Source organism: Pagrus major, chromosome 19 (assembly GCF_040436345.1).
Source record: "Pagrus major chromosome 19, Pma_NU_1.0".
NCBI classification, from domain to species: Eukaryota; Metazoa; Chordata; class Actinopteri; order Spariformes; family Sparidae; genus Pagrus; species Pagrus major.
In genome coordinates, this window is record NC_133233.1 from 25588257 (window position 1) to 25615910 (window position 27654).

Sequence of the window (27654 nt, forward strand, 5' to 3'; positions counted from 1 at the left end):
CCGGCCTATGCAAGCAAAGTAGGCAGAGGCAGGGGGGAGGTGGGAGAAGGAGGGTGGATGCCAGGTAGAGGGTGGGGGAGTGCTATAAACTGCAACGCATGAGGGAAAAGAGAAAGAGGGGACCTAACCCCCCAAGCTTCAACCGCTCGCAATTTGCCTCATAAGGGGAAAGCAGGGCATGCCTTGGCTGCCTTTGCAAGACAGGTAGCGTAATGGATGGGCCAGTCTCCCGGCCTGACTGCTGACGCTGCTCTGACAGGACGTTTCTACCTCTCCTTCACTCCCTCTCTCTCCCCGTTTGCCCCCTAGTCTTGTCACGGTGACTAAATCTGAGATCAAAAAACTTTTAGCGAGTGTCACATCCAGACGGCACAAACATGGGAGTGGATTTTTTTGTTTTGTTTTGTTTAAAGAACATCAGAAGTTTCTTAAAGACAGTTTAATGTCGTCTGGTTGGAAGCAGCAAAAGCTGAACAGTTGTCAGTCGTGTAAATTAAAGAGGTCGCCACTTTTTTAAAAAGGTTATTGGCCTTTTTGTGATCAATATTTTATTGACATTTGATCATATAGGGGTGGGGTAAGTAGGCCTAAAGTAAATTAATATAATCACAAATGCCCTTGCATTGATCAGGACAATATTGACGTAAAGAAAACAAAAAAAAAGAAGAAGAAATGAGAGTGTTTGTCCTCCTGATCCGATGTAAGTCTCCCTTTGGCTTCCTCCCACCACACACTCAACTCAGAACTTGTACAGTGGTTCATAATGTCGTGCTGAAAACCAATTAGTTGATGTATTTATATCTACTTGATGACAGCAAACTGATTTGCAGTTGTTTTGATAATCAATTAGGCTAATTGTTTTAGGCCACATATCAAGCAGAAAATGATAGACATTTTCTATTTACAGCTTCTCTACAGCAACAATTAACTGGTTTTCTCTGCCATGTAATTATAAACTGAATATAGTTGGGTTCTGGACTGTTGGTTGGAGAAAAACAAGCCAAAAAAGCCCTCAAAGTAGGCTAATATACACAGAATACAAGCCAGTGTGAACGAGCTAACATGCTACTGGACAAACCTTAGTATTTTCTTGTTTTTTTTCCCAATTATACAATGTTTATTCTGTTTCTTTTGGTTGGGTAAAAACAGGTCAACAAATCTTTAGTGTCTGCTAACTAGCTAGTGAACAAGCTAGCATGCTACTAGATAACTGTAAACTGTGAGGCTCTGTTTTAGGATTATAAAGTGAATATCTTCGAGTTCTGGACAAAACAAGCCAACAAATCATTAGTTGCTTCCTTTAAAATATAAAAATCAAGTCAGTGTGCTAGCTACCAGGTCAACAAGCTAGCATGCTACAAGACAACACTCTTTGTATTGTCTGTCTTTTATAACTTTATACTGTTTCTTTTATCCTCTCTCTTTTCTTCCTTTGTTCAAAGTGTTTCAGGAGCTGTTTTGAAAACTGCTTCACAAAAGAGATAAAGTTTATTTTCTTGCTAGTTAGCCAACAGTTTTCTGCAGTTAGACTCTGTTTTTCACCAGGTATGGGATGAAACTGTAAAGTAAGGCTCTTTTTTGTTATAGATAACAGAACATCTTTGGATTCTGAATGTTTGTCAGACGAAACAAGCCAAAAATCATTCGTTGTAGCCCTCAGAATAATGTATACATACAAGCCAGTGTGCTAACTTGCTAGTGAATAAGCTAGCATGCTACTAGACAACTGTCATCTTGGTTTTGTTTGTGTCTTTTATGACTTCATACAGTGTTTGAACTGTTTCTGTGACTCTCTCTCGCTCTCTTTTCTTTCTTGTTCAAAGCGTTTCGGGAGCTGTTTTGAAAACTGCCTCATAAAAGAGATAAAGTTTATTTTCTTGCTAGTTAGCTAACAGTTTTCTGCAGTTAGACTCACCAGGTATGTGAGGACTATGAAGCACATAAACTAAGCAAAGTAAGAAACACCAGGACATTGTTAATCGTCGAGGGGTATTTGCATATGGTTTGGGTATCTGTGCCCTCGGCGCTCTTTGGTACGGGCTAGTGGGAGTGAAAGCAAACACGATCGTCAACTTGTCTCCATGAGACGGTTGAACAAAGAGCGAAATACGCTGAAAATGCACAACTGTATCAAACTCTCCATTATATGTTTTGAACCAGATCTTTCTTTGCTGCAAACAGCTTGACAGACTGGTACAGAAGTGAAAAATGCAGCTACTGTATTTTGTTTATCGAGCCGACAAAGACACCCAGCCGACATCAAAACCCCTGCGCCAAGTTGCTATAAAGCTGTCCCCGTCAACGTGGCGAGACATCTGTTTGTGTAAAGCTCAGCGGTTGTTCTTTGACATTGCTTGATGTTTTTTTTAATTTATTTATTTCTGTGGTATCAGATTGTTCAGATATGAAACTTAGACAAATTTGTGGTATTGTGACAGCGGCGCTGCCTCCACGCTCTCCCCCCTTCGCCCGGCACCTTTCCGTTCTCCTCTCCTCTCGCTCCATTTCCTTCACTCCCCTTCAGTCTGTCTGGCTCCACTCCTGCATGCAGGTCAGGGTACTTAATTCACGTCCAGAGACATCGCTTCCTCATTCCCTAACCATACTGTGGCGAGGGAGGGGGCGGGGAAGCCGACCAGACCCTGCCATACATTGGGTATAGACTGCACCCTCCTCGCGCCCCACAGCTCCCTCCACCTTCCTTCTGAGAACGTGCGATACGGAGGAACGTTACAGACGCTCCCCAGCGGACCCGCTGATAACCCTCCTACCAAACCCCAGCCGACGAACACTGGCGGCCTGGATATCGCCCAGCCGGGGAGGAATAATGAGAACAAAAGCAGAATACATGGCCTTCTTTCTCTTCCTCCCTCCTCCTCCTCCTCCCCCGTCCTGCGCCGTTTCCTCTTGTTCCTGTTTCCTTCTCACATTTTGCCAGCGCGTTCTGCACCGGCCTTCGGGAGGATAGCGGACGGAGAGAGTGCAAAAGGGGGATGATGGGTGGGAGAAAATGATTGAGAGACGGCGAGCGGAGATACGCCGCTGCCCACATCGAGGCCTCTTCTCTGTGCTCTTTGCAAACAGTCATTTTGTTCGGTATCTTTACACTGATCTTAAGGTAATAAACTGGGGTTGACATTGCCCAGGGTCTCCATTGGCATTCTGCTGGGTCTGATAACAAAGTGTGCCGAAGCAGATTGTTTAAAAAGATAGACCGGGCCTGCTCCACACAGAGCCTCGCACTCTATTAGATGTTGATTCAGGGGGCTTAATGCAGATAAAGTAGCTCCACACTTGCTGTACAAGATGTAAGCCCATACATTGATGTGTAATATTTCTAATCTGATATTTATCAGGTTAGGCAGCACTCAGCCGCTGCCCATCAATCAGATGACTGACAGTCTACATACAGCACATGTGTGTGTGTGCACATGAATGTATATCAGGGCTCGTGTTGAACGTGACAGCAGCAGCAGGGAAGTCAATCAACATGCAGGTTACAGATTTGAAGAACGCGCTCCAGAACCGCTTTTATCAGGTTGGGTTTATCTCGGACTCAACGTCTTCTGCCTTAATGGGCGTCATACAGAGCCCCAGTATAAGAGTATGAGGCTTGAGTGAAGAATTATTGTCATTATTAATTATTTTTGGTTATTATTTGGTTTAATAAATGTCAGAAAACAGTAAAAAAAATGGACCCATGTTTAAATTAGTGATCGACTAATGCGTTTTTTTTCCAAGGACCATACAGATTATTAGTAACTGATTACTTATATTTGGAACTGACATACAATTTTACTGTACTGTACTGTAGTATTTCATTTTTAGTTACTAGTTACTTTGAAGATTCCTGCAGACAAATCGGTTCATTTTTATACTATTTACTTTCAGAAAAATGCTAAATATCAGATCAAATATTTGGCCAGGCAGTTATATACTGTATATACTGTACGCCTAGCATACTACTTACAAATATATGTATAATTTACTTTTTTACTTTTGATACTGAAGCAAACAGCAACATTTATTGCCAGAAAATTACCTTTGATACTTAAGTAAATTTAATATAAGATACTTTAAGACTTTTACTCAACTGCTGTTTACTTTTAAATAATGTTTTTACACGAGATCTTTACTTTTACTCAAGTATGACTCTTGGGTACTTTTTATAACACCATGTCTGCAGGACATTGAGTGAGACAACAGAGCCGAAGCATTTTTAATTTAAAAGACACCGATAATTGGAAAAATGCTGAATATTGCCCTGATAATCAATCCATCCTGACTTCAAATATATTGTTTTGTCTGATGAACTCCCAAAACAAAAGAAACTTGAATATATATTCAGCAGAAAATGGCTGCATCCAGAAAATGTTGAATGAAATTAAATGATAACGGACTAATTGATTAGTTGATGAATCATTTAAGCTCAATGTGGGAAGTCGAAACATCTGAAATGTGAAACACGTCTGAAAGAAACAAAGTTGTAAACGAGACAGAGTCTCTCGAAGGCGAAAGCCATGCAAATGAAGAAGAGAAATCAGAGCGCTGCGAGCGAGGATGTTTTTTATTAAATCATTGGTGTATTTGTTTTTGGATTTTGGCAACACTTTCACTCAGGCGCAGGCTTTATCGAATGATTGCTAAATGTCAAGGGTCGCCTCAGATCTTCCATCCCAAGCAGGTGGAAACTTTTTAAAAGGCAGAAAACTGCCTGCGGTGGAGAAACCGTCTGAACTGAGACGATGGTGCAGGAAAAGAAAAGTGTGAAGAAGAGCAGTGAAAATAACTTTGTGTTATAAAAGTAGGCCAATTGATTTTATTACAAAACAGTCTCTTGTTATTTCTAATTTTCACTTCTTGTTTACAGTGTTGTTTTTGGTTTAGTCATTTTGTTTTTTATTCAATTTTCTGATATGATTTCAGACTTTTTTGCCTGTAATTTCACTCCATAGATCTTTATCTGTATTGATTTTGTAAAAAAAAAACACTTGGCTCATATTTGGAAAGACACCTCGAGGAGTCTTGTTTATTTCTCGGGTCTTTTCGCTCCCCGTCTTCACTCGTTCCAGACTCGATTTTTAAATGTACTGCATCTTCAAAAAGCCGAGAACTCGACTGAGTCAGTCTTGACTGCCGGTTATGAAACAAAACGAGAGCTTGTGCAGCAACAAATTGCTGCCTCCCCTCCCAGTATTGACGCTCTGTTTTTCTGTGTAAATGTTCCAGGTGCTGTTCGACGCCCTGCGTGAGTGTGAGGAGCCGTTCCTGCTTCAGTAGATTACAGCATGAGGACTGATCCGATACTCTGACCAGAACCCACTGGACACAGACCACTGAGGGGGGGAGAAGAAGACAGAAGGCTGAGGTGGTGTGGCCATGGATAGAAGGAAAGCTTACGTGCTGATGGTGCTGTGGGCCATGGCCCACCTCAGCTCTCCAGGGTCCGGGCTCAGGGCCCTGCGAAGGACTACAGGGGGGCGGAGGGGGTCCACGGGGCTGACGGGACAGGACGCCAATGGAGTTCCGCTCAGGCGCTCCAAACGAGGGTGGATGTGGAACCAGTTCTTTTTGTTGGAGGAGTACACCGGGACGGACATGCAGTACGTCGGAAAGGTAGAATCAGAACACACTGGACCACACATTCAAATACATACTGTGATACACACACAGGTAAAGGTAATCTGGTAAGTTGCATTGTGGGTAATGTAGGTAACAGGTTTTAAAGAAGACTGTGTGGAATAAAGATGTTGATATCTCTGGTTGTGTTATCACAGTGCAGTGATAGACCAGTGGACTGCTTTTCAAACCTTCTGCCTACATTACCCACAATGCAACTTAGCACTCGAGTGGCATCACTGGAGGCAATTTATGTTTCAAAGATCTTTTATTTTTATCTTTGAGAAGAGGGCTTACTCGTGAGGACAGAAGTGAACTGTACTAAAATGATAACATTGCCAGAGATCCTCTATTGATTTGCTCGGTAAGATGGTTGACTCAGGACGGATTTGAGAAACCAAAACTTGTAACAAACCGAATTTCTATCTTTTTTGTTTTCTTTTGTTGAATCACTCAAGGGTGGTGTTTATAACTGAGCCCTGGAATCTTTTTATTTTTGCAGAATATTATTACTATTATTTTTACAATCAAAAATCAAATTGAATCACGGATGTTTAAGACCTTGTTTAACCAAACCCCTCAGGATGATAAACATGCAGAAAACAAACCAAACCTTTTGGAAAATGTCTTTTGTATTCAGTAACAAATCAAAAAAGAAAGACACGTGTCACAGTGCTACGTCGTAATTTAATTGCAGTCAAGAACGGATACACGACCGAAGCGTTGAGTATTCGCTACCGAAGCTACGAGACCTTCAACATTTGAGAACTTGTTTATAGAAAACACTTGAAATTGAAAAAGTGTTGGTGTTGAAACTTGCTATCATAATGAGACTAGTATTCACAAATCACACAGATCACGTGCAAACGAGTCTGATAAATAAGTGATAGCTGTTATTTGTCTGTCAGCTTTATCAGACGCTGCTCTGGCATCAAGTTTAGTGCCATAAACTCTGATATGAATCCTATGCTTGAAGCAATTACTTGAGAACGATGACTCCCATGTTGTCAGCGGGAGATGATTTGTGTTTTAACGTGTGTCTCCTGTAACTAACATTAACATGAGTGGAGATGTTTTCTATTTATATTCTATAAACCAAACGGTGAATTGTCACTTTCATCTCAGCCGTCTCGAGAGGGCGTTCTCAGAATTTAACCTCTCTCGCTCTGACGGCAGTTTGTTCAGAGCGAATTAAAGGAAGTGCTCTGTAGCTGGTGCGAGCAGCTACAACCACCCACCACCGTTTAAAAAGAGATAGAAATCCCTGGGATGCTGGCGACGCTGTTAAGTAGATAAGTGATGTCTGAGGAGTGAAGACACCACAGCAGTGACCACTTCAGTGACAGAGAAGAAAGAAAACAACTTCCATCTTACAAATTATAACTTTAAACTGAAGAAAACTGCCCTCGGCCTCCTCGTATCAGCTCCTCATACGCTCCTGGAGTCTCTCTGTGCCTTTTTCCTCAATCTCTATTGTTTGTTTATTCCTCTGGGACTATATATTTTTGAGCTTGAACTTTTTACACACCGACATTTAAAAAAAGTTTTGTCCGTTTAAAAAAAGCCTCATTATGTCCTGTCTGGTCAATACATATTTATAAAGAGGGAATTCTGCCACGTCTCTTTTCTTAATCCTCCCCATCCATCAGTCCAAACGAATGCAAACCTCGCCAGCCTTATTTGCATGTTTAAAAAAAAAAATTTGTGACGCGACATTTTTGGAAAGTTTAGTCATTATAATAGCACTAAAGAGGCCGAGAAACCTCAACTACCTGCAATGTTTTTCTCAGTTGCATAATGGTTTTTCTAGATAACGTAATTATCCTCTGCAGTCTCTCTACACTCAAAGGAAGAGATCCGCTCTTAATTAGAAGCTTTGAAATAAATAACATCCTGTGTGTGAGTGCATCGTTCTGTCTCTGGGAATACGAGCATCATCCCCATCACGGGATAGTAGACGTGACGTGATACTCCGATCGGCTAATGCTCATGTATCGGCCTTCCAATCCTTCCGTCCTCAGGGTTTGTTTGCTGTCGGCTGTCCGATATGTTTTGTGCTTACTGTCAGCTCCATGGTCGCCTGCACGATGTCCATTCCCGTCACATCAAGCCGTCCTGAAGCGGGCCGTCTTGCCCTACGGTATAATATGACTTCCTCAAGGTATTATTTGTTCAACAAAATCCAAACACAGTGTCGACCTAGATAACATTGGGCGACGTACGAGAAAAGACGGGCCCAATAATGCTTGCTTTACATGCAGCGGAGCGGAAGTCAAGATATCACTCTCCTCTTCCAACCTACTGTAATTGAGGAGATTGTGAAGCATCGTCGCAAGGTCAGGACGGCTGAGGAGGAAGAAAGGCTGTTTTGTGCGAGGAGTTGAATGGAGCTAGTGCTTTGCATTCCTATCGTGTGTCCGCGGAGGATAGAGTCATCCAACCAAATGAGATTCAGCAACATACGTCCTCCCCGAGTGAGGGTTGACTTTCAGCCCCGGTCTAAAAGGATTACAACACTCGCCATGGTATGAGGCGAGCAAATACGAGGAAAAAGTTGAAAAGGACAAAAAAAAACACACACAGAGTGAATGAAGATCAAAAGTGAGCACTGAGCATGATCAAACCACTTTGTCTTCAGAGAGTGCTGATTGATGTGCCACTCGTCCTTTCAGCTTGTAAAAGGACTAATAGCAAAAGAAGAATGGATTATCTGAGTGTGGTATACACTTAAAGAGCCAAAGGCTGCGGCCTAAGAGCCCGTCTCCTGAAGACGCCATTAAGGGATCAACCTTTGAGCGCCACACTTAATCATGACTCTGAGCGCTTGTTTTCTCCCACCCCCGAGCACATGCAGCTGGGCACTTTTTTTCCCTCATTGTCAGCTCGCTAGCCAGTTAGTCACATAGGATTGCGGCATGTAGATCTTATCCGATTGCAATTACTGTTTGTTAATTGCCAGATAAAGTACAAGGGATGAATGAGCCCCCCTAAAAGGAATGAATAGCTCTGGAGTTGAACGTTGAGTACAACCATCTGCATCCGGATCCTCAGGTGGAGGCCATAGTCTCACAGTCTGGTGGTTATGAAGGGGGAAAAAAAAAAATAGGAATACCAGAGACACAAAAGGGAAAGCTTTTGTCATTGCAAGTGACATCACGGCAAACCGGAGAGCACAGCATGGAACAAAACCACTTTTGTTTGCTGTGAAAAAAGTGAATTGGAAATAACACAATGGCAGGTTATTATAAACAAGGGAGCAGCTCTTGACACACAGTAAAAGATAGAATGATGAAACTGCACTTGAATTACAACATCCCGTCTCCAGTTATTTGGTAAACTCAATCTCCCCCCGGTTGCTGTTTTTTTTTTTCCTCTCTCTCTCTCTCTCTTCTTTATTTATTTTTTTTTACGACGGCTTTATCGAGTTGTGAAGTGCGAACAAATGAAACTTTAATCTTTCCTGAACAAGCGTAACAAAAGCAGTTGGAAGAGGAAGGAATTAACAGAAGCGATCGAGATGAGCAGACTCTGGCAGTGTCTTGTTGGGGAGCTGGTTGGCTGCTAATCTTGCTAATCTTGCTGTATTGGCCAATGATTTTTTTTTTTCCCTTCCTGCAGGAGGGGAATTGTACACTGCCTCTCATTAGCAGGCGAGCTGCATACAGGCCTCGGAGGGCCCGGGCTGTCACTGGGGGAAGAGAATGTTTGTTTATTTCATTATTTCTTACTTTACCAAAGGGCACATATCCACTGAAAATGGTTAATGGCCTGTGGTTTAGGAGTGTTTGTGCTGTACTATCATATCTCATAAAGTATTTACAGCCTCTGATAGGCCCCAGTGGTTCTGGGCCTGGTGGGTAGACTCCTCAACATAGTCCCTCGCAAGTAAGCAATGTTCTCTGTATGTGAACAAACACACACACACACACACTCCTGCAAAACACTGGCCTCCAGTAATGGGCTGAAAATCAGAGGAGAGAAAAAAGGCGAATGAACACAGACATAATATGCTTCCCAGCCCTGTGTGACTCAGCGGTTGAGGCGACCTGGGGGAAGGACTCGAGCGTCTTATGGCAGCCGAGTGGAAAGGTGCAGGGATTTGTGTGTTTGTTTGTGGGGGGGGGTTGGGGTGAGTTTTGGTCCCTGTTCATGCTCCCCCATTACCAGCTGCTCACCTTGGCAAAGAGGCAAGGAGTTTGCAATATGGCACAGGCCTGGCTGTACCCACGCCATGCCAAACCCCCGCGGTCTCCAGCGGGACCTGGAGCACACATTGGCAGTGTTTGTTGATTAGGCGATAAGTTCCCGCTTGTGCGCGGGAAGGGGGGCGACTTCAATTATGCTCGTCTCCTCCGCAGCGGTGGAAAAGGGTGTGATGAGGTCACGCAGCGACGAGGCCTGGCAAACATCTGTCTGACAACGTGGCGGGCAGAAGTGATGTCTAAGCGAGATACGCCGACGTTACCGCGGCGCCTCGGTTGTTTCCCCTGCTATCACCTGCCTACTACTGTTTCAACACCCGCTGGTTTTGCCAGGGTGAGATTAATTGATTCTCTATCATCAAACATTCAGGCTCTTTCTGTAATCAAGTAGTTTGTTGGACAAGTTTTAATAAAATGAGGGGTGAGTAGCTATGACAGCAGAGCAGCAAGGATTTTACATATACTGAGGTCATGAGGCCAAAGTCCCCCTTTTTTGACCATATAAGAAGAATCAAAAACGTTACGTCGCTTGTTTGTTTGTTTGTTTGTCAGTTGTGGGTGTTTTATAGTTTAAAGTGACACAGGGCCATCGAGTTTGAAATTGGATTAGGCTTCATTGAATTGACGGGACCTTGGCGGAGGTGTGCGCTCTACTGTGTGCCATTCCAGTGGTAAATTTTATCACTCATTTCAGTGTCATTTAATTTGATTTTCTATAAAAATTTTATTAGCCATTATTATGGTCTAAATGGTGTGCCGTAGCCTTTTCTTTAATTTAGTTTCATTTAATTTTGCTTGTTTTTTATAAGAAATTATTTTTTTTACAGCTTAATTTAGAAACAAACAACTTAATGACATCGATTTTTTTGGATAACACTTAATAATAACCATCATTACTAAATAGTTGCAATTAAATACTTTAGAAGCCATGCATTGTTATTATATGGCTTCTAAAGCATTTCATTGTTTGATAACAGCAAAATAACTATTAATTAAATGTCATGTATATTTGTCATGTATTGACCTTTAATTACCATTTACCCAAAAAGTCTAAACAACCATTAATTCTTAAATTAAGCTGTAAAACAAAACATTTCATGAAGCAAAATTATTCCTGTGAACATTTAATATTTTAACCTCTGTCCTGTAGCAATCAACTTTTCTCAAGAAGTTTCTTAAAAGTTGTGCCTATAATGGATAGGATAATGCAGGTGCTAGTGTAACAAAACATTTGATGGGGTTTAGAAAATCCTTGAAAATTGTAGATTTTTACTGTAAGCATGTTACATTTAAATAAAAACAGGGCTCAAAGGACAAAAACTACTTAATAAAAAGACATTTAAGTCTAAAATAAATACCAGAATACACCAAATTCCCACGAACGACACAGAGGACAGGACCGTGGTGTCCTCGGCAGTTGCTACCCTGCAGCAAAGTAAATACAAACTGTTGAGGATTATCTGTCATTAAAAGATAACGTGCTGAAAATGAAATTTGGGACACAAAATTAAAAGATGTCAGATGTCCACAAGAGAGAAATATATGTTAACTGACATTTCACCTTTAAGTCTCTGCAGCTCTGACCACATATCTCAAGTTTACACATCAACAGACATTTGATAGGCTATTTTTGTGCACAGTCTGAGGCTACCATCTGGCTACAGAGAAGGCAGCCAGTTCTCGACAGGCCAGGACACAAGGCCTTAAAGGCTAACTGGCTAATTGCCCTAAGCAGCCCACTTCCCAGTGCCATCTTTTTGGCCTAACTCGAGTGAAGCACAAATGGCGGCCAGATCGAGTCTGCACTAACATTTGCTGCACTTGAAGCTGATTAATTTCACAAACAAAGACGGCTCGCTTGTAAGTTCTCACGCACAGATGTCTCATGAGTACCACTTCACTTCTCAGCCCACTTCAGACGAGAAGATGAAGCATGTAGGAATGGGACTAAATATCTTCTACAGTGGAAAAAATGCCAACCATCGGAAATATTATGATATCACTGAGCCGAGGCGGCTAATTGAGTGGAAGATTTTAAAATACATAGCCTTATGTTAATGATATAACAGTTAAAGTAAATGCATTAGTTTGTTTTACAGTTGATTCATTGCAAAGAAATCTTATGCTCATTTTTGTCTTCAGTCCTTCCAGTCTTCAAGAAGAATATTTCAACCTAATTTCAATGCCGATCAACTTGTTTCAAGTATTCTCTGAAATCAAGTTTCATTTTCTTTGATTTGAGTGCAGCGACTTGATCTTTTTTCAGTCAAGATGCAGAGACTCATCTTTAGAAAATTACTAAAACAAGTTCATTTCTGTTGCAAACACTTTTAAATCAATTGTCACTTCAATGGCAGACTGTTCGCTTCTTTCAAAGGAAGAATTAAGCTTCAAGGTAATTTATTTGTCTTAATGCAACACAGTTTGAAAACTCCTCCATGCTACCTAAACAACAACATATACAGTTATTAAACATGTCTTTGCGTCGAGTAAATGTAAATGGCTTGGAACGTGTGGTGGAGACAGGTCTCTGTAAAGATGTTTCAGGATGTTGTGGAGGAGACAGGTCTCTGTAAAGATGTTTCAGGATGTTGTGGTGGAGACAGGTCTCTGTAAAGATGTTTGGGGATGTTGTGGAGGAGACAGGTCTCTGTAAAGATGTTTCAGGATGTTGTGGAGGAGACAGGTCTCTGTAAAGATGTTTCAGGATGTTGTGGTGGAGACAGGTCTCTGTAAAGATGTTTGGGGATGTTGTGGAGGAGACAGGTCTCTGTAAAGATGTAGGCACAACAGTCTCTGATTTCCCGTTTCTTGGCCAGCCTGAGTTAGTTTGACATTTTGGGAAATACGTTGTTAGCTTTCTTGCTGAGAGTTACATGAGAAGCTTGATACCACTCTCGCATCTCTATAGTAAGATTTAAGCTACCAAAAGATGCTACTTAGCTCTAAAGCTCACTAATTGACAATTTTTTAAATTCATACTAAAACAAACAAAAAAATGACTATGTGCTAAGCTAAGCTAGCCAGCTACATGCTATACCCTTACATGTAATGGACATATGTCAGTAATGTATTGATCTTCTAGTTTACCTCTTTGCAAGAAGGCACATTTTCCAAAATGTCAAACTATTCCTTCAAGAAAATAAAGATTTTAGGCCTCCATTATAGCCACAATGACAATTGAGATTTTTTGCAGTGCCCCAGTGTTAATGGGTATAGCGTCATGCTCCCTGCCTTTTTTTTTACGATTTGGTACCGTAGGAGGGTAGAGGAGAAAAGGCTAGCTATTGATGTGCCAGAGCTTCTTGGTGACCATACTGACTGCACATGTGGCTTTCTTTTCTCCCCCTGTGACAGTTTAATTGTATTTTCGATATAAATTGATCAAAGGGCCATTGTGAATGCACGTTGGGCTGCCACATTGATTTCCAGGAGAGGTTTTTTTTTTTCTCCCCCCCCTCTTAATTTGAGTAGAAGGGCAGCAGTAAATTCTCCTCACCAGCAAGATGGGCAACTGGGAGGGACAGGGTCACTGCAGCAGGTCCTGAAGTTCGATACTCTGGTCTACCTTGTAATATTCTTCAGGGGGCGAGGAGTGACTCTTCAGAACCGCAAGATCTCTCTGTTTCCATAGAAATGACAGTCGACACAGCATATGTCACACTGTCGATCTCACATCACAGCTGAAAGGAGAGGACTCAACGGTTATTAACTGAATTGTCGTGCCGGCAGAGATAGGCAGCTTGATAGACAATCATAGAAAAGGACATTGCAGCTATAACAGCGGGAGAAAGATAATAATGTTGAAGTGGATTGTTTTCAGCCAACTGAGTCTCTGTTTGGAAGCACATACTGTAAAGCAGAACACAGAAAAACAAATAAAATTCTGCAGGATATTCTCCTGGCTTGGTTAGACAGACAGAATAAGAGAAACAACAAGAGTTGTTTTGACCAGAATTCAAGCGGGTTAATGAAACAGTGCTCCACTGCAGATCCTAATCCGAAGATGCTAAAATTCTGCAACACACTCCACTGGCTTGGTTCGACAGACAGAGAAAGGAATGAAAACAGTCATTTTTACCAGCATTCAAGCAGGCGAACAAAATAGTGTTAAAGATGCTAATCCACAAAGCTGTTCGTCTCGCAATGTGCCAGCTTCGCCCTGATAAAACAGCATGAATTAGTAAAGCTTCCGAGCACCTGGGATGAAAAGCTTTTTAATATATGATGAGAAGGGAGACTTTGCAATGTGCTCCCACGTGACCTAGCTGCAAACGCACAATATCCCCCCTCAGTCTGTCCACCGGCAGAGCCAAGAACGCTTGTAGACACAACAACTCGCGCTCAGAGGAAAAAATATGCATTTCAAACTGTCAAAATCAAACGTGGCGGCTCACTCGAGTTAACAAGGTGTCAATAACAGACCTCAGAATTATGTCCCGGTGCCGCTTAAGGGGGTAAACACGCAGATGACCTCGGTTTGTACTTTGCAAACACGTGCCCTCCTTTTGCCCTTTGCCTCCCCCCCTGCAATTATGACCATGTCCTTGGTTGTTAAAGAGGGGAAAGGGAAGTAGGCAGGGAAGCAGTGGGAGGGGAAATGACTGGACAAGCTTTTGATGAGTTCTCTGAGATAAATATGTTGGGGGGGATTTGGCGGTGGAATTAAAATGTCAGCGCATGCTAAGCTGCTGTTCATGCAGAAAAAAATTAAACAGGAGATAGAGAGGCAGAGCAAATAATAATGAGAAGCTCCACAGACAAGTGGACTCCGGTGGTCCTCTGGCATGTTGGTCATGTTGCTGATCCATCAGGGATTGGCAGGCAGCGGACGTGCGCGCACTCACGCTGGTACCTCGCCGACTTCGACCCGCTGGCATTCTGTTTTACAGCACTGTGAAAATGCCACCGTGGCCCTGCGGTACAAAAGCATGATGACAACCTGTATGTAACACTAGCAGCAAAATGCAGAATTGAAACGCTCTGGCTGTGTGTTTTTCTTCTTGGCAGGATGTGAATTTCACAGGGACGAGGTGAAGCCACGGATGTGTACCGTCGTAACGCGATGACAGTTTACTAAAGATGATATGAATCTGTTAAATAACACCAAAGGCACTTATCAAAGCTGTCAGTGTTTCTTTGCCAAGGCCCAGGATGGTCAAATCACTGATATGTGCTCAGTGCATCAGAGATACTAAAGTGGAAAACTATGATTCTGCTTTGAAATTTGATTTTGTTGACATCTTTGGTACAAAGTGCTCATTGCTGGGAGGTGTTTTTTAGCTCTGCACTTCTCAGAGATCACCTGTCAATCACACTCTGCAGCCAGCGCTGTGATGTTTCTCTTTTTTCTTAAACTTCATGCAGATTAACTTTTCTGTTCACAGTGGCTATTTCTGCTCATGCTAATGGGAGATATTTCCCTGGAAAGAGCTAGCTGACACTCGGTGTTCATAAGAGCAAATTAAGCAAATGTGAAAGCTTTCATAAACCCGAGTTTGAATCACTGTTGTGCTATAACAATTAGCAACAGAGAGCTGCAAAGTGGAAATTTATTAAAATGAAAACGCCACAAACTGCTGTTTGAAATTGTTGTTTTGCTGCTGCAGGGATCCACATTATCATGTTTTCTCTTCTTTTAGCTTCACTCAGATGGCGATCGAGGAGACGGGAGCGTGAGGTACGTCCTCACGGGGGAGGGAGCGGGGTCCCTCTTCAAGATAGACGAGAAGTCGGGGGACATCCACGCCACCAAGAGGCTGGACAGGGAGGAGAAGGCCTACTACATCCTCCACGCCAAGGCCATCAACCGCTTCACCAACGAGGCGCTGGAGGGTCAGTCCGAGTTCATCATCAAGATCCACGACATCAACGACAACGAGCCGCGGTTCACCAAGGATGTCTACTCGGCCCGAGTGCCTGAAATGTCTGACATCGGTAAGTTCCTGCTGTACATGTTCCTCATGAGATCTTCATGTTGGATTAAAGTACTAATTCACTTTGGGGATGTGGAACCATGATGACATTTTTTCATCGAAATTAATAATTCTGAGCAGATTTTAAGTAAAAACCAACTAGTTTTAGGTGTTTTGGGGTTATTTTATGTTATATCCAACAATGGAAGAATTATTTATTTCATTAAACATCAATTTAGTTTGAGTATAAGGATTCAGCTTTGACCTTGGCGGTGGCAGTGTCATTGTCTTGGGTTTAAGTTCAGGTATTTCCTGATTTATTTTGTAGGTTTAATGTTCTGTTTTATACTTCCTGTCTTTGTGTGTTTTCCTGCCTCTTTTGATCACCTTTATTAGTGTCACCTGCCCCCCGTTAGTGTTTCCTCCCTGGTGTCCCACCTGTATTTGTTGCTTCTGTACCGCGTGTCATCCTGGTTTTTTACTCAGTTTAGTTTTGCTCTTGGATTCCTGCCTGCATGTTGTTCTTCGGATTTTCGGCTTTATTTCATTAAAGCTTGCTTTTCTGTTTTTCAACCCGCCCTGAGTTTTACATATTTGGGTCCTGTTTTTTGTAAACATTAACACTCGAGGGTCCACTTACTTGCTTTTTTACAGAGCACTGAAAAGCACCTCAGTACAGTTCATTAGCAGGAACCAACTACATGGTGAGATGTTGTTGAAAGCTCTGGAAAAAGTCGACCTTGAAGATTGTTTTTGATTTTGATTATTTTCCAAACATTTTCAAGGGTGTGTGTTGCCGTTACTTTTCATTCAAGTATCCTCATTTGTTCACCAAAATGTGTTTAGTTTTACAACATTCTTACTCTTAATTTTAGTACAGAGTGTGATGTCACAAACGGAGCTCAGAAATCATTATGAATGATTGCATTAATCCCTCCATCCACTAGATCTGTGTAACCATGCAACCCTTCCCCCATCCCAGAGATAATAATACACTGTATAAACAAAAAACAGGGCGGTAAACACATAATTAATAATAACACAAAAACAGTAAATGAATACATTATAACTTATTGTAGTTTTTTGGCTGTAGAGCAGGCAGAGACGAGCACATGTCGTGTGTAAAAGCACATGTATTGATCATGAAACAGACAATAATTGCGTGTTTACACAAATTAAGGTGTGTGTTTGTGTGTGTGTGTAGCTGGATTAAAAGGCTCATGATTCAGATGGGATAAAGACGTTATAAAATGCCAGTCCTGCTGGATCAATGGGACTTTATCAATCATAATAATGATGCAGACTCAACAAAGAGGGCCCCGACTAATTAATTGAGGGACTAGGAGCTGTTTTATGAGCGGAGAATAAACAAGGTAAAGCGTCTCTGTGACGGTTACAGCGCTGGTGCAGATAATCTTTTAAATACAGTATTGTATCTTATTAAAACAGTATTTAATTTAATTACCAGCATTGTCAGCTGTGTCATCACAGTGAATAATTGCGGATTCCACTTCTGCAGTGCCAGTTTCTGAGCACCATTCACTGGTTTTGCATTATCATTTCTTCTTGTCATTCGGCACCAAATTAAACTTTAATTCACCGTGCACTTTGGCTCCAGCTCTTAGTCTAAAAGTACACGCCGGCCTCATGAATATAGATATACAATATAAAAAGGCTTCTAATCAATACTGGCATGAAAACATGGAGTGAACGCCCTTTTCATCCTCGCTGCTGCTGCGCTGCTTCTGGGACTGAGGGACATCGGTCTTGCAGCCCAGACATGTGACAGAGTTGTCACTTGGTTCAGCAACCCCAAGAGAGAGGCCGGCACTTATCTAAGGGCAGCACGGGTGCCCATGGCAACAACCGAGGTGTGATGTCACCGCTTGGCAGAGCATGTGTTCACGAGTGACTGCGTCGAGACACTGCCCCTTTAAATGTGACATATACTTTGAGTTTTATTATAGTCTCACGGCTCTGACATTCCTCTCTCGGACTCTCAGTCAGGGACGACGTTGACGCCGGCCGTCTTTGACAACTGAATGATTACAGTCGGGGTAATTTAGTCCCCCTGCACAGAAACTGCGATTATTCCTGACTTGTTTGTCAGAAAACTCTTTTCTCAAAAAGCTTACAGTCGGCGATGAGATGGCTGATGTGGATCAGTGATATTTTTCTAAAAAGCCGCCATGTCAGAAGAGCCTCTTTGAGTCTAATTCCCTAGTTAAAGGTATTAGCGATCAAGGTTCGCTGAACTTCGCTCAGGAATCTTCCCGAACTGTCACTTACACCAAATCAGACAGCCGTGGTCTTTCTCTCTCTCTGCTTTCTTGGTTTCCCCCAATTTTTCTTTCCCCAACAACATCCTTCATCCATAAGAATCACATCGATTTTTAAAGGAGGGGGAACTTTCCTTCGCACCCTTTACAGATCAGAACTGACACCAAATTAAAGAAGTTTCATGGGGTCGTTATCCCATTGTATTGCACAATTCTATATTTATACCACTTTGCCATTAAATATTTCTACTCAATTAATTTTCTTCTGCATGTAATGAGGCAACACTTGGCCCCGCAAGGCGCCATTTGGGAGGTAGCACTTGGCTAACTGTTTCCCTTTGTTCTACTGAAATAGGGCTTCAGCCTCTCTGGAAGAGAAAATGGATCACAGTTGTTCGCCTCCTATCAGATATTTGGCTTCTTAAACACTCCAGATCTGCGGATACACTAATAGGCTTCTTGGGGTTTTGCAAAGGAGACGGTATCGGTGCTGCATGTATGCTTAGAGAGATATACTAAGAAAAAATACATTAGGACTTATCGATCACCTGCGAAAATCAATCACGTATAAGGGTATAAGTGGCCGAGGGATAAAGATTGGTTCGGGTAATGCAAAAGGACAGAAATGATCGGTCACATTCTGCATGAGCATGATTAGAAGAGGATCCGACACCTCATCAGAAGGTGCATCAGCTTAACCAATTATCCAGCAGGCAATTTTCAGCAGTATTGAAGAGTTGATCTAAATCATTGTCATGAATCTTCTCCCCCCCACCACAGGCACCTCGGTAATTCAGGTGACAGCCACAGACGCCGACGACGCCACGTACGGGAACAGCGCCAGGGTGGTGTACAGCATCTTGGAGGGGCAGCCGTACTTCTCTGTGGACCCAGAGACCGGTCAGTGATCAGTTACACGTACCAGAGATACTCTATTGTTGATGTACTTTGTATTCCTGCCTCCATTTTGTTGTTTTTTTTCTTGTCAAGTTTACTGCAACAGAAGCCCCGTCTGTCAGTGCTGCGAGAACATTTCAACTTGTTCCCTGAAATCAGCCAGTTTTCAAGAAGTTTCTAACACACTTTTTAAAAGCCAGAGCGTGATCATATTCATGAAAACTGGATCTTTGGGGGCTTTTCACAGATGAGCACATGGCAAGACAATCTCCATTTTAAGTCTGTCAAAACCTTAAGAGTCCTAAAAACCTTGGTGTCTTAAGAGAAGCAGAAAAGTCTGCCACTGTAGTAACACAACTTTTTGTCAAGGACTTTGTGGATCTCGCAGAAACAATCTTGATCTTATAAAATGATTAAAACAAATTGATTTTCATTGGAATCAAGTAGAAATTATTTTTCTTTTTGCAGTCTATCATCTGCATCGTCTCTTTTTTAACTAAATCTCCCGTCTGCGCAACAAAAGGGTTCTAATAAAGAAACTAATAAACTAATTAAAGGTGCATTCTGTAGTTTTTGGGGAAGACGTTTTAGTCTCTTCATTGCCTGATTTCTTTCTGCCTAAACAAACTAAAAAAAACCAAACTGTCTTTGTTTTCATGACTGAATAAACAAACTGACCTTGAAGGACAACACAATTTAATACTCCTTTCGCTTTGTTTATATGTGGCGGACCCTGCCACCTTTTGTTTGTATTATGACCTCATTAACAGTGGGAATATTACATATTACATTATTTTCAGTTTGAATTTTTTTCTTTTTCTCAGCATGTTCTATGAAGTCAAACCATATCAATAACTCTTGACCACACTTTTTAAAAGCCAGAGTGACTCTACATTCATGAACACGGGAACTTAAGGGCTTTTCACAGATGCACATCGCAAGAAACCCTCCACTTTAAGTCTGTCAAAACCTAAAGAGGCCTTAAAACCTTGAGTTAGTAGTAAAGACAAAGAGAAAAAGCTGCCACTATAGTAGCAATCTTTAAAAGAAATCAACCTTTCTCAAGTACTTCAAGGATCAGCTTGAGCTCATAAAAAAAAAGAAGGATTTTCATTGGAATCGAGTTAAAATAATCTTATTTTCTTTTTTGCAGTGTATCGTCTGCATCTGCGTGGTCTCTTTCTTTTTAACTGAATCTCCTGTCTGCACAACAAAAGGGGAGCTGATAAAGAGACCTTGGACCTTGAACCTTGAGATCTCTGCAGTGAAATTTGATTGCAGAAATGTATCTTAAACATCAAACGAGATCATCCACATGTTTGTCCTTCAGAATCAAAAGACAAAGGGCTGCTTTGGTTTTGTACTGAAATCTAGCACCCCTAAGGCAAAAAAAAATTATAGCATCTCCTCGCTCCGTTTAGCCTCAGTTGACCAGCATGCTCTGCTCTCTGAGTAACGCGCACAACCCCATCACTCTTATCCTCTCATGCCAGCGCTCTCTCCACCTACATATGAAACCCTCGGCCGAACGCTTGCGAGTTCACACCCCTCCGTCTGGAGGTGGCCGTTGTAGGAGCGGAAATAGAGGAGGCATGTCGAGTTTCACCGGGAGAGAAAATTAAAAACAATTTGTCAGAGAAGAACTGGTGGAATGTCTTTAAACCAGACCCAGAAATACCAACACGTCTGCCTCTCCTCTCGCAGGCTGACGGGCGTGGGGGGGGGATTTATAAGCAGACAGAGTGGCAAATCACCAACCCCCACCCCAAAAAATCTAGCCGCTTTGCTAGTTTTTAATCATTAATGTGCGCTTTGGAACACATCCCGCTCGTGTCTTTTTCTTTTTTTTTTTTGCTTAAACAAAAGAGAAACGACAAAAAAAAAAGCCATTTGCAGATTAGCGGAGGGATTAACAGTAATATGGTTTATCCCACATGTGGTATGTAAGCTGACATCCCCTCTTACACAAAGACATGCCTGGACATCACATTATAAGCAGGATTTGTTCCTGCTCTCCTCCTCTGTGTGGATGCATTGTAGTCATTAAGCAAGTAACAAAGGTAGACGGAGATACAGAGCGAGAGTGAGGCTGCTATAAGGCAGTGGCGGCGGCGTTGATGGCTATAGAGTACGTTCGCTTCCTTTCCTGCAACGATCGCTGCTCTCTTAATGCCGTGTTGTCTGTCAGATGTGCTCCACATTGTTAGGAAGAAGTTGCATTGTGGCTGTTTTTGCAGCGTTATGTATGGGAGGAGAAGAAAAGAGCAAGTTGGAGGGCCTTTTGAACAGCGTAGGCCAGCCTGATCCGAGCCTGAGCGATGCGCCACGTCAGCCTCTTCATTATTGTTTGATATGCAATGAATCATCTATTCAGTCTGAGAGTGATGAAGTTTGTCAACGCAGTGTATTTAGGGTGAAATGTGTTTTATTTGATCTCTGTTCTCCCACTCGGGTGATGCTTTCTGTCTCTCCCTCCCCTCCCTCCACGTGCTTCTTTTTTACTGATGCCTCAAACTCAAACGTGTAATAGCAGACGAGATTTAAGACCCTCCTCTGATGGGAGACGGAGCACACCTTTTTGAATGTGCTGCCAATTACCGCTTTCACTCCGTCTCTGTCCTGACTCCAAACCGGAGATCTAACGTGTCGGTGCGCAGAAGTAAGCAACTGCATGGCACATGAAAAGGCTGAACATTAACACAGTGTGAATTTCCAAAGAGGAGATAAATGACGCAGATACGCTACAAAAATTAAAGGAACACGCTGTGGTTTTTGGTAGATTGGCCCTTTGGTGCACTTTAAATCGTAGATTTAAGAACACAGACACCAAAAATGTGCTCCTGGGTGGCCGTGGAGCTCCGTGCCCGCCGAGCGAGAGCGCTGACCTTTCAGTAATAAAATGTTCTTAGTGGTTTTAATTCTCCGGCCTGTAGAGTCGTAAATCTAAAAAAAAAAAGAAATATCATTAATTCAATACAGCTGATGCACACTGGGGTTATTTTTAGAGATATTTCAGGTGAGCACAGTGATCGTTGGATATATGCGCCCCCACCTGTGGAAACGGTTCATTATTTTTATGGCATATGGCAGGTTGATTTTAGGAAGGTCGACCAGACTTTTAATAATTAAAAAAGAAAGACTTATAGACTATTAATTGGCTCTGTTCATGCTAGGGCTGGGAAATATATCCATATACATCGCTATCATGATATCAGACGTAGAATCTGGATACTGTTTTATAATTAAATGGCATAAGTTGTTGTCTTAAAGCTGCATTCTGTAGTTTTTGGGAAGAAATTTCAGTCAGATGAGAAGAAACTCAAATAAAAAACTCTTTTTTGTTTTCATGACTGACCACAAACTGAAACAAACTGACCTTAAAGAACAACACAGTTTCATACTGTTTGTCTTTGTTTATGTGCCTCTCTAGCTTCAAACTGTTCTCTGGACCTTGTTTTCCTCCTTTAATTTGAATTTCTTACTAAAGACTGTGTGAAGACTGAACTGTTCAGACTGTTTGACTTGTTCTCATACTTGTCTTTACCCACTGAGTCATTATATCCATATTATTGTTGATTATTTATCAAAAAGCTCACTGATTTAGTATTTTGTGAGAGAACCAACAGTCATCCCTTTAATATTGCCACAATATCGGTATTGAGTTCGAAACTTTTGCTTATCCTGAGTTCGCCTTCAAGTTTTTTAAGATCTTATTGTGTTCTTTTGTCCTTTTTCTGTATTTAAATGTTAATTTTATTATCAAACATAAAAATATATGTAAGTATATGTTCTCCTGGTCATTTAGGATGGGCCAGCTGTACACTCAGTTTCATTTTCACTTTCACTTCATCTTCTGATTATTGTCTTGATGAACTAGTTATTCATTTAGTCGAAGAAGATTTCAGTTGGTCAGAGTCTGAGGTGAGCCTCCAGTGTCCTGTGTTGTCTGATCGTCAGTCTAAAAATCCAAAGATATGCAGTTCACGATGCGTAACACAGAGAATAACAGCAAATATTCACAACTAAGTCGCCTTAACAAGCAATTTTGGGTCATCTTTGCTTGTAAATGACTTTATGAGTCAAGTGTCAAACTTGTTGAAAATTATTCTTCAGTAGATCGATGAATATTTCCCAAACATTATGTTTGAAAGAGTCGGGATAGAGAGCATGACTTTCAGAACCAACTCTGAAAAGACCTTTTCTGATTTTCTGATGGACCCAAAAGTTGTATTTGCTGCCTTTAGAAGGACACTGTTGACCGCAGCTGGAGGAGTCAACGAGGTCACGAGGTCCTCTTGAGCTGAGCACACCTCAGAAAACACTTTCAGCTTCACAGAAAGTGAAGAGTAAAAAGGGGACAAATGAGCTCCGGCTGATGCATCAGAGTCGAGCAAAAAATAAATACAAGTGGTTCAACTTTTGAGTTTTGTGCCTCGCTCCTCTGCGAGGTTGGATTTCCCATCCAGATCCTCACCAGTGAAATGAAACATTGTTTTTAGGTTTGCATAAGTGTTTTCCAGTTATTAATTAGTCTCCTGATTATCTTTTTAAATAGTGAAAAATGTTCTTTTTGTCAGACGATCCGTTCACAACCCAGAGATATTCAGTTTTCTATCTTACGTGACAAAAGAAAAGCCGCAAATTAAAACATTTTGAATTCTGAAATAAGAGAATTGATGGCGTTTTGGCTGAAACGTCGACTGTTAAATAACTTGTGATCTTGAGAAAACGGAGGGAAGACATGTTCAACACATGACCCATAAGGCCTTCCGTAGATTTATGATATTGGGCTGTGTAAATAGTACAAATACACTTGAAATGATCACACAGACTTTTCCTGTGTGTTTTTCCTCAGGCCTGATCAAGACCGCCCTGCCCGGCATGGACCGAGAAGTCAAAGAAAACTACCAGGTCGTGATCCAGGCTAAAGACATGGCCGGACAGATGGGCGGACTCTCGGGAACCACGACAGTCAGCATCACCCTCTCTGATGTCAACGACAACCCGCCACGCTTCACCAAGAGTGAGTCCAGCCTCCTGCACACCCACACACACACACACACACACACACTGACCAGTGCTCATGGAAACCACTTGTCAGTGTGAGCCGGTGCCAGGCAGGCAGCCCCCATCTGGTGTCAGTATCAAAATGAATTTGGATTATTGCAGGGAGCTCTGGGTGTTTCGTGCGACTAAGGCGGGCCTCTTAAAGGCAGCGAATAATTAAATATAGAGCCATATGACAGAGCGAAGGGTCCTGCAAAGTGCATCAGATCAGCCCTGTAATCCCTATTAAATGAACAGAGTACATTCGCAGAGCTTTATCTCCCCCACTCTTCTACTCTCTTTGTCTATCTCCCGCTATTAAGTCTTTCTTTTTCCTCCCTTTTACTCCATAAAAACCAATGTTCTCAATTTAGTGCTCCAACTGTCCTTGGTGCACTTTATACTTCTTTTTGTTACCCTCCCGCTCATCAATCATCAATCCTTCCTTTCTTCTCCCTTCCTACTCACTTTCAGTCTCACACGTTGTCTCCCTTTTCTTCTCTCACCCCCCTTCCTCCTCCCTCCTCCCTCCTCCCGTCTCACTTCCTCTCATGCATCTGGCAAACGGCGAAGGCAGGCAGATCAGACTGACAGATTACTGGTGTCGTCGTGTTTCCCCCTCACTAACAGCGAGCGGCGACTGTACAGTGGGCGAAACAGTACGGCACGCGACCGCAGATCTCCCGCCGTCCCCCCATTTATCACTCCCTCCTCCCACCAAGCTCGTGGCTGGGGGGAGGGTGGAGGGGTGAGACAGACGCTGTCATCTCAGCCTCCTCCGCCAATGAATGAGCAGCGAGAGGGGACGGAGGGAGATGGATACGACGGGGATGGAGGAGGTGACAGGAGGGGAAGATAGAGGAAAAGAAAGGGGAAGAGTGATGCGGGCGACAGAAAGACAGGCCTGTGATGGAGGGAGGGGGGGTGAGACAGACAGAGGGGAAGATTGAAAGAGGGAGGAAGAGGAAGAGATATTGTAATGGGACACCCAGAGGAGGTAGAGTGTCAGGAAGCGATATCATTGTTGTCTGCCGGAGTGATGCCTCTTCTTTTCCACCCAATGCTAAATACCTGTTAGCCTAGGGAAACCTTCTCGTTGTGCGTCCCTTTCAGTGTATGTGTGCGAATGTGTGTGTGTTTGTGTGTGTGTGTGTGTGGAGGCAAGTGTCAGCGTCACGGAGACCTGCCGACTCAGGCGTTGCCAAAACACTGTCAGCATGTTTTATTAGTGTGTCAGTGCTGTTTGTCTCCGCAGGCTGTGTGTATATCACGCCCGCTCCCCTGCTGCAGTCCGGCTATTTATTTAAGCATACGAGATGCAGCTGGGGCCGCCGCGGCCGACAGGCAGCCATCAATTTGTCTGCCTCGAAACCAGGAAATCATCTTACAGAATCAAAATAAAAAAATAAAAGAAAGCAGAAGAGGAAGAAGCAATTAATTTATGTTGAGCAAATTGGCCCTGAATTTATGTCACATCCTAAACCTCGGAGTCGATACCGCTCGTAGCGACTTCCGTGAAAGCCTGAATGTCTGTTTTGGAAATGTGTTTTACTGCATAAGAAATGTGTGCTCCACACGCTGATCTACAAATGTTGCAGCACTAAATCTCCCACTCACCCTCTCCCTTTCACACACTCTCCCTCCCCCGGCTCTCTGATTGGCTCTGACTCACTCTCTCTCCCTGAGTCCTGTATTCTTGCCGTCTGACTCACTCGCTCGCGCTCTCTTTTTTCCACTAACAGGGTCATAAAAAAAACTACTTGGGTTGTGACACTCGATTGGGTGTCAGAAGTGGTGTTGTTTCTTTTTTTTCTCTGGTCTGTCTTATGGGTTGTTTGTGGGTTAATCTTGGGGTGAATTTCAGGGCTTCTTAGATATAATATGTAACATTCCTGAATGAATGAAAAATGTTGTTGACTTGTGTAGGCTGCTTACATTATCCCCAATGTTTCCAACAATGTTCAAACCAAAGAAATCCAAGTTGCATTTCATGTAGTCGCCTCACTCGTGTTACTTTAACTTCCAGGAGAGAGTCAAAGAGTTTGAAAGGAAGTCAGTGAACAAGACTAAAGGTAGGGTGACTAAAACTCAAAAACATGACCTCGTCTGTGAAGATTTGTGCCCGAGTCAAACCAGATTTTCATCAGCAGTGGTTAAAAAAGTAATCTCTGCACTCTCCTCCTCTTGACTCCTGGTGTTTATTCCTCTAGAAGGTCTGGCTCTGCACCCGACTCTTCTTCCAGGAGAGAGTCAGATAATGAGGAAGGAAGTCTGCTAACTAAAAGTACTAAAAGTAACTTGAATAAAACTTAAAAACATCCGTCAACATTTGTCTATTTGTAGATTTTCGTCAGTAATGGCGGTTGTTTCAAGGCTTGTTCATCACCAGCGAAACAAATTTCACCTTGTGTTACTTGCGCAAGGCTGTGTGCATCTGTTTGAATTCAGGTCAGCCTCTGACTCAACTCAGCACTCAGCAGAGACTCTGGTTCTCTGGTTCTGGTTCTGTAACGTTACGTTCATGAAGTAAAGTACATTTCCCCTCCAGCTCCAGTCAGCAGTCAACATTACAGAACAGAAACACCCGACAATGGAGGTCACCTCCAGATCACTGCTGCAGTCAGGTTGATAAACAGGAGTGAAGATAAATCCACTTTTTAATCCCAGAAGTTAAAAGGTAATCTCTGAGCTCTCCTCCCGTTGGACCAGAGCAGAATCTGATGTGACTCCAGGTGTTTATCCCTCCAGAACGTCAGGCTCTGCACCTGACTCTCTCCTCTAGAGCTGTCCAGCTCTCCCCACATAACACGTGTTTTGTTTCGTAGACGGACCCCTAGCATAGAAGAAGAAGCCATTAATAGCACATTTGTGTGGAAAGCAGAAAACAGACATAAATGTAAGATCTAACTTGTCACGGCTTTGTTCCCACACTCGATCTCTGACACTCCTGAAGCTTTCTTTCTATACTGTCTTCTTTTATCTACATCTCACAACATTTCATGCAGCCACCCAATCACAAAGATACAAACTCTCTCTTTGCAGCCCTTTACGAGTTCAGAGTGCCCGAGTCCGTTGAGCTCGGAGGGACGGTGGGGGTGATCCGGGCCATGGACGCCGACATCGGAGAGAACGCGGAGATGGACTACAGGATCATCGGGAGCGACGGCCCCGGCATGTTTGATATCACCACCAACAGGAGCACGCAGGACGGCATCATTGTGCTGAGGAAGGTCAGTGATCGGTGAGGGGTGTAACGAGGCCACGCGAGTGAGGGGTAGTTTCTTCCTCTCTTTTCAAAATATAATTTGTCACCCTCCATTATGACAGTTTCCGTTTGTTCACGACTAAAAGAGCCCTCTTGATAAAAACATTGATATGCTCATTATTTGCAGCTATTACAGCTGTGAGCTTCATGAGCAACAATGAGTGCTTTGTTTCTTTTTTTTCGCCCTGGACCTCGCCTGTCAGGCTGCACTAACCCTCTGATTGGTCGAGCATATTGGGGCCTCACAATAAAGCCTTCAGAGACGTTTCACATGTGATTTTCAGTCATTTGTCTTACGCCTGTCTGAAAGAACAGATACGCTTCTGTTTGAATCAATACAGCTGTCTTCACAGGCTGCGTAACAGCCTGCGCTACATGAAACAAAGATAAGACATTAAAGTTAAGATCCTTAAGATTTTAGTCTGGGTGAT

General features: G+C 42.6%; 1 protein-coding gene across 1 annotated transcript in view; it reads left to right on the top strand.

Annotated features, from left to right (window-relative positions):
- Positions 1–5379: 5379 nt before the first annotated feature.
- LOC141014612 (cadherin-6-like) overlaps positions 5380–27654 on the top strand; it is a 47867-nt gene continuing 25592 nt past the window's right edge. Inside the window, 5 exon segments of the mRNA XM_073488472.1 lie at positions 5380–5616; positions 15464–15758; positions 18796–18915; positions 23768–23935; positions 27001–27188. Coding sequence (XP_073344573.1) covers positions 5380–5616; positions 15464–15758; positions 18796–18915; positions 23768–23935; positions 27001–27188 — 1008 coding nt within the window.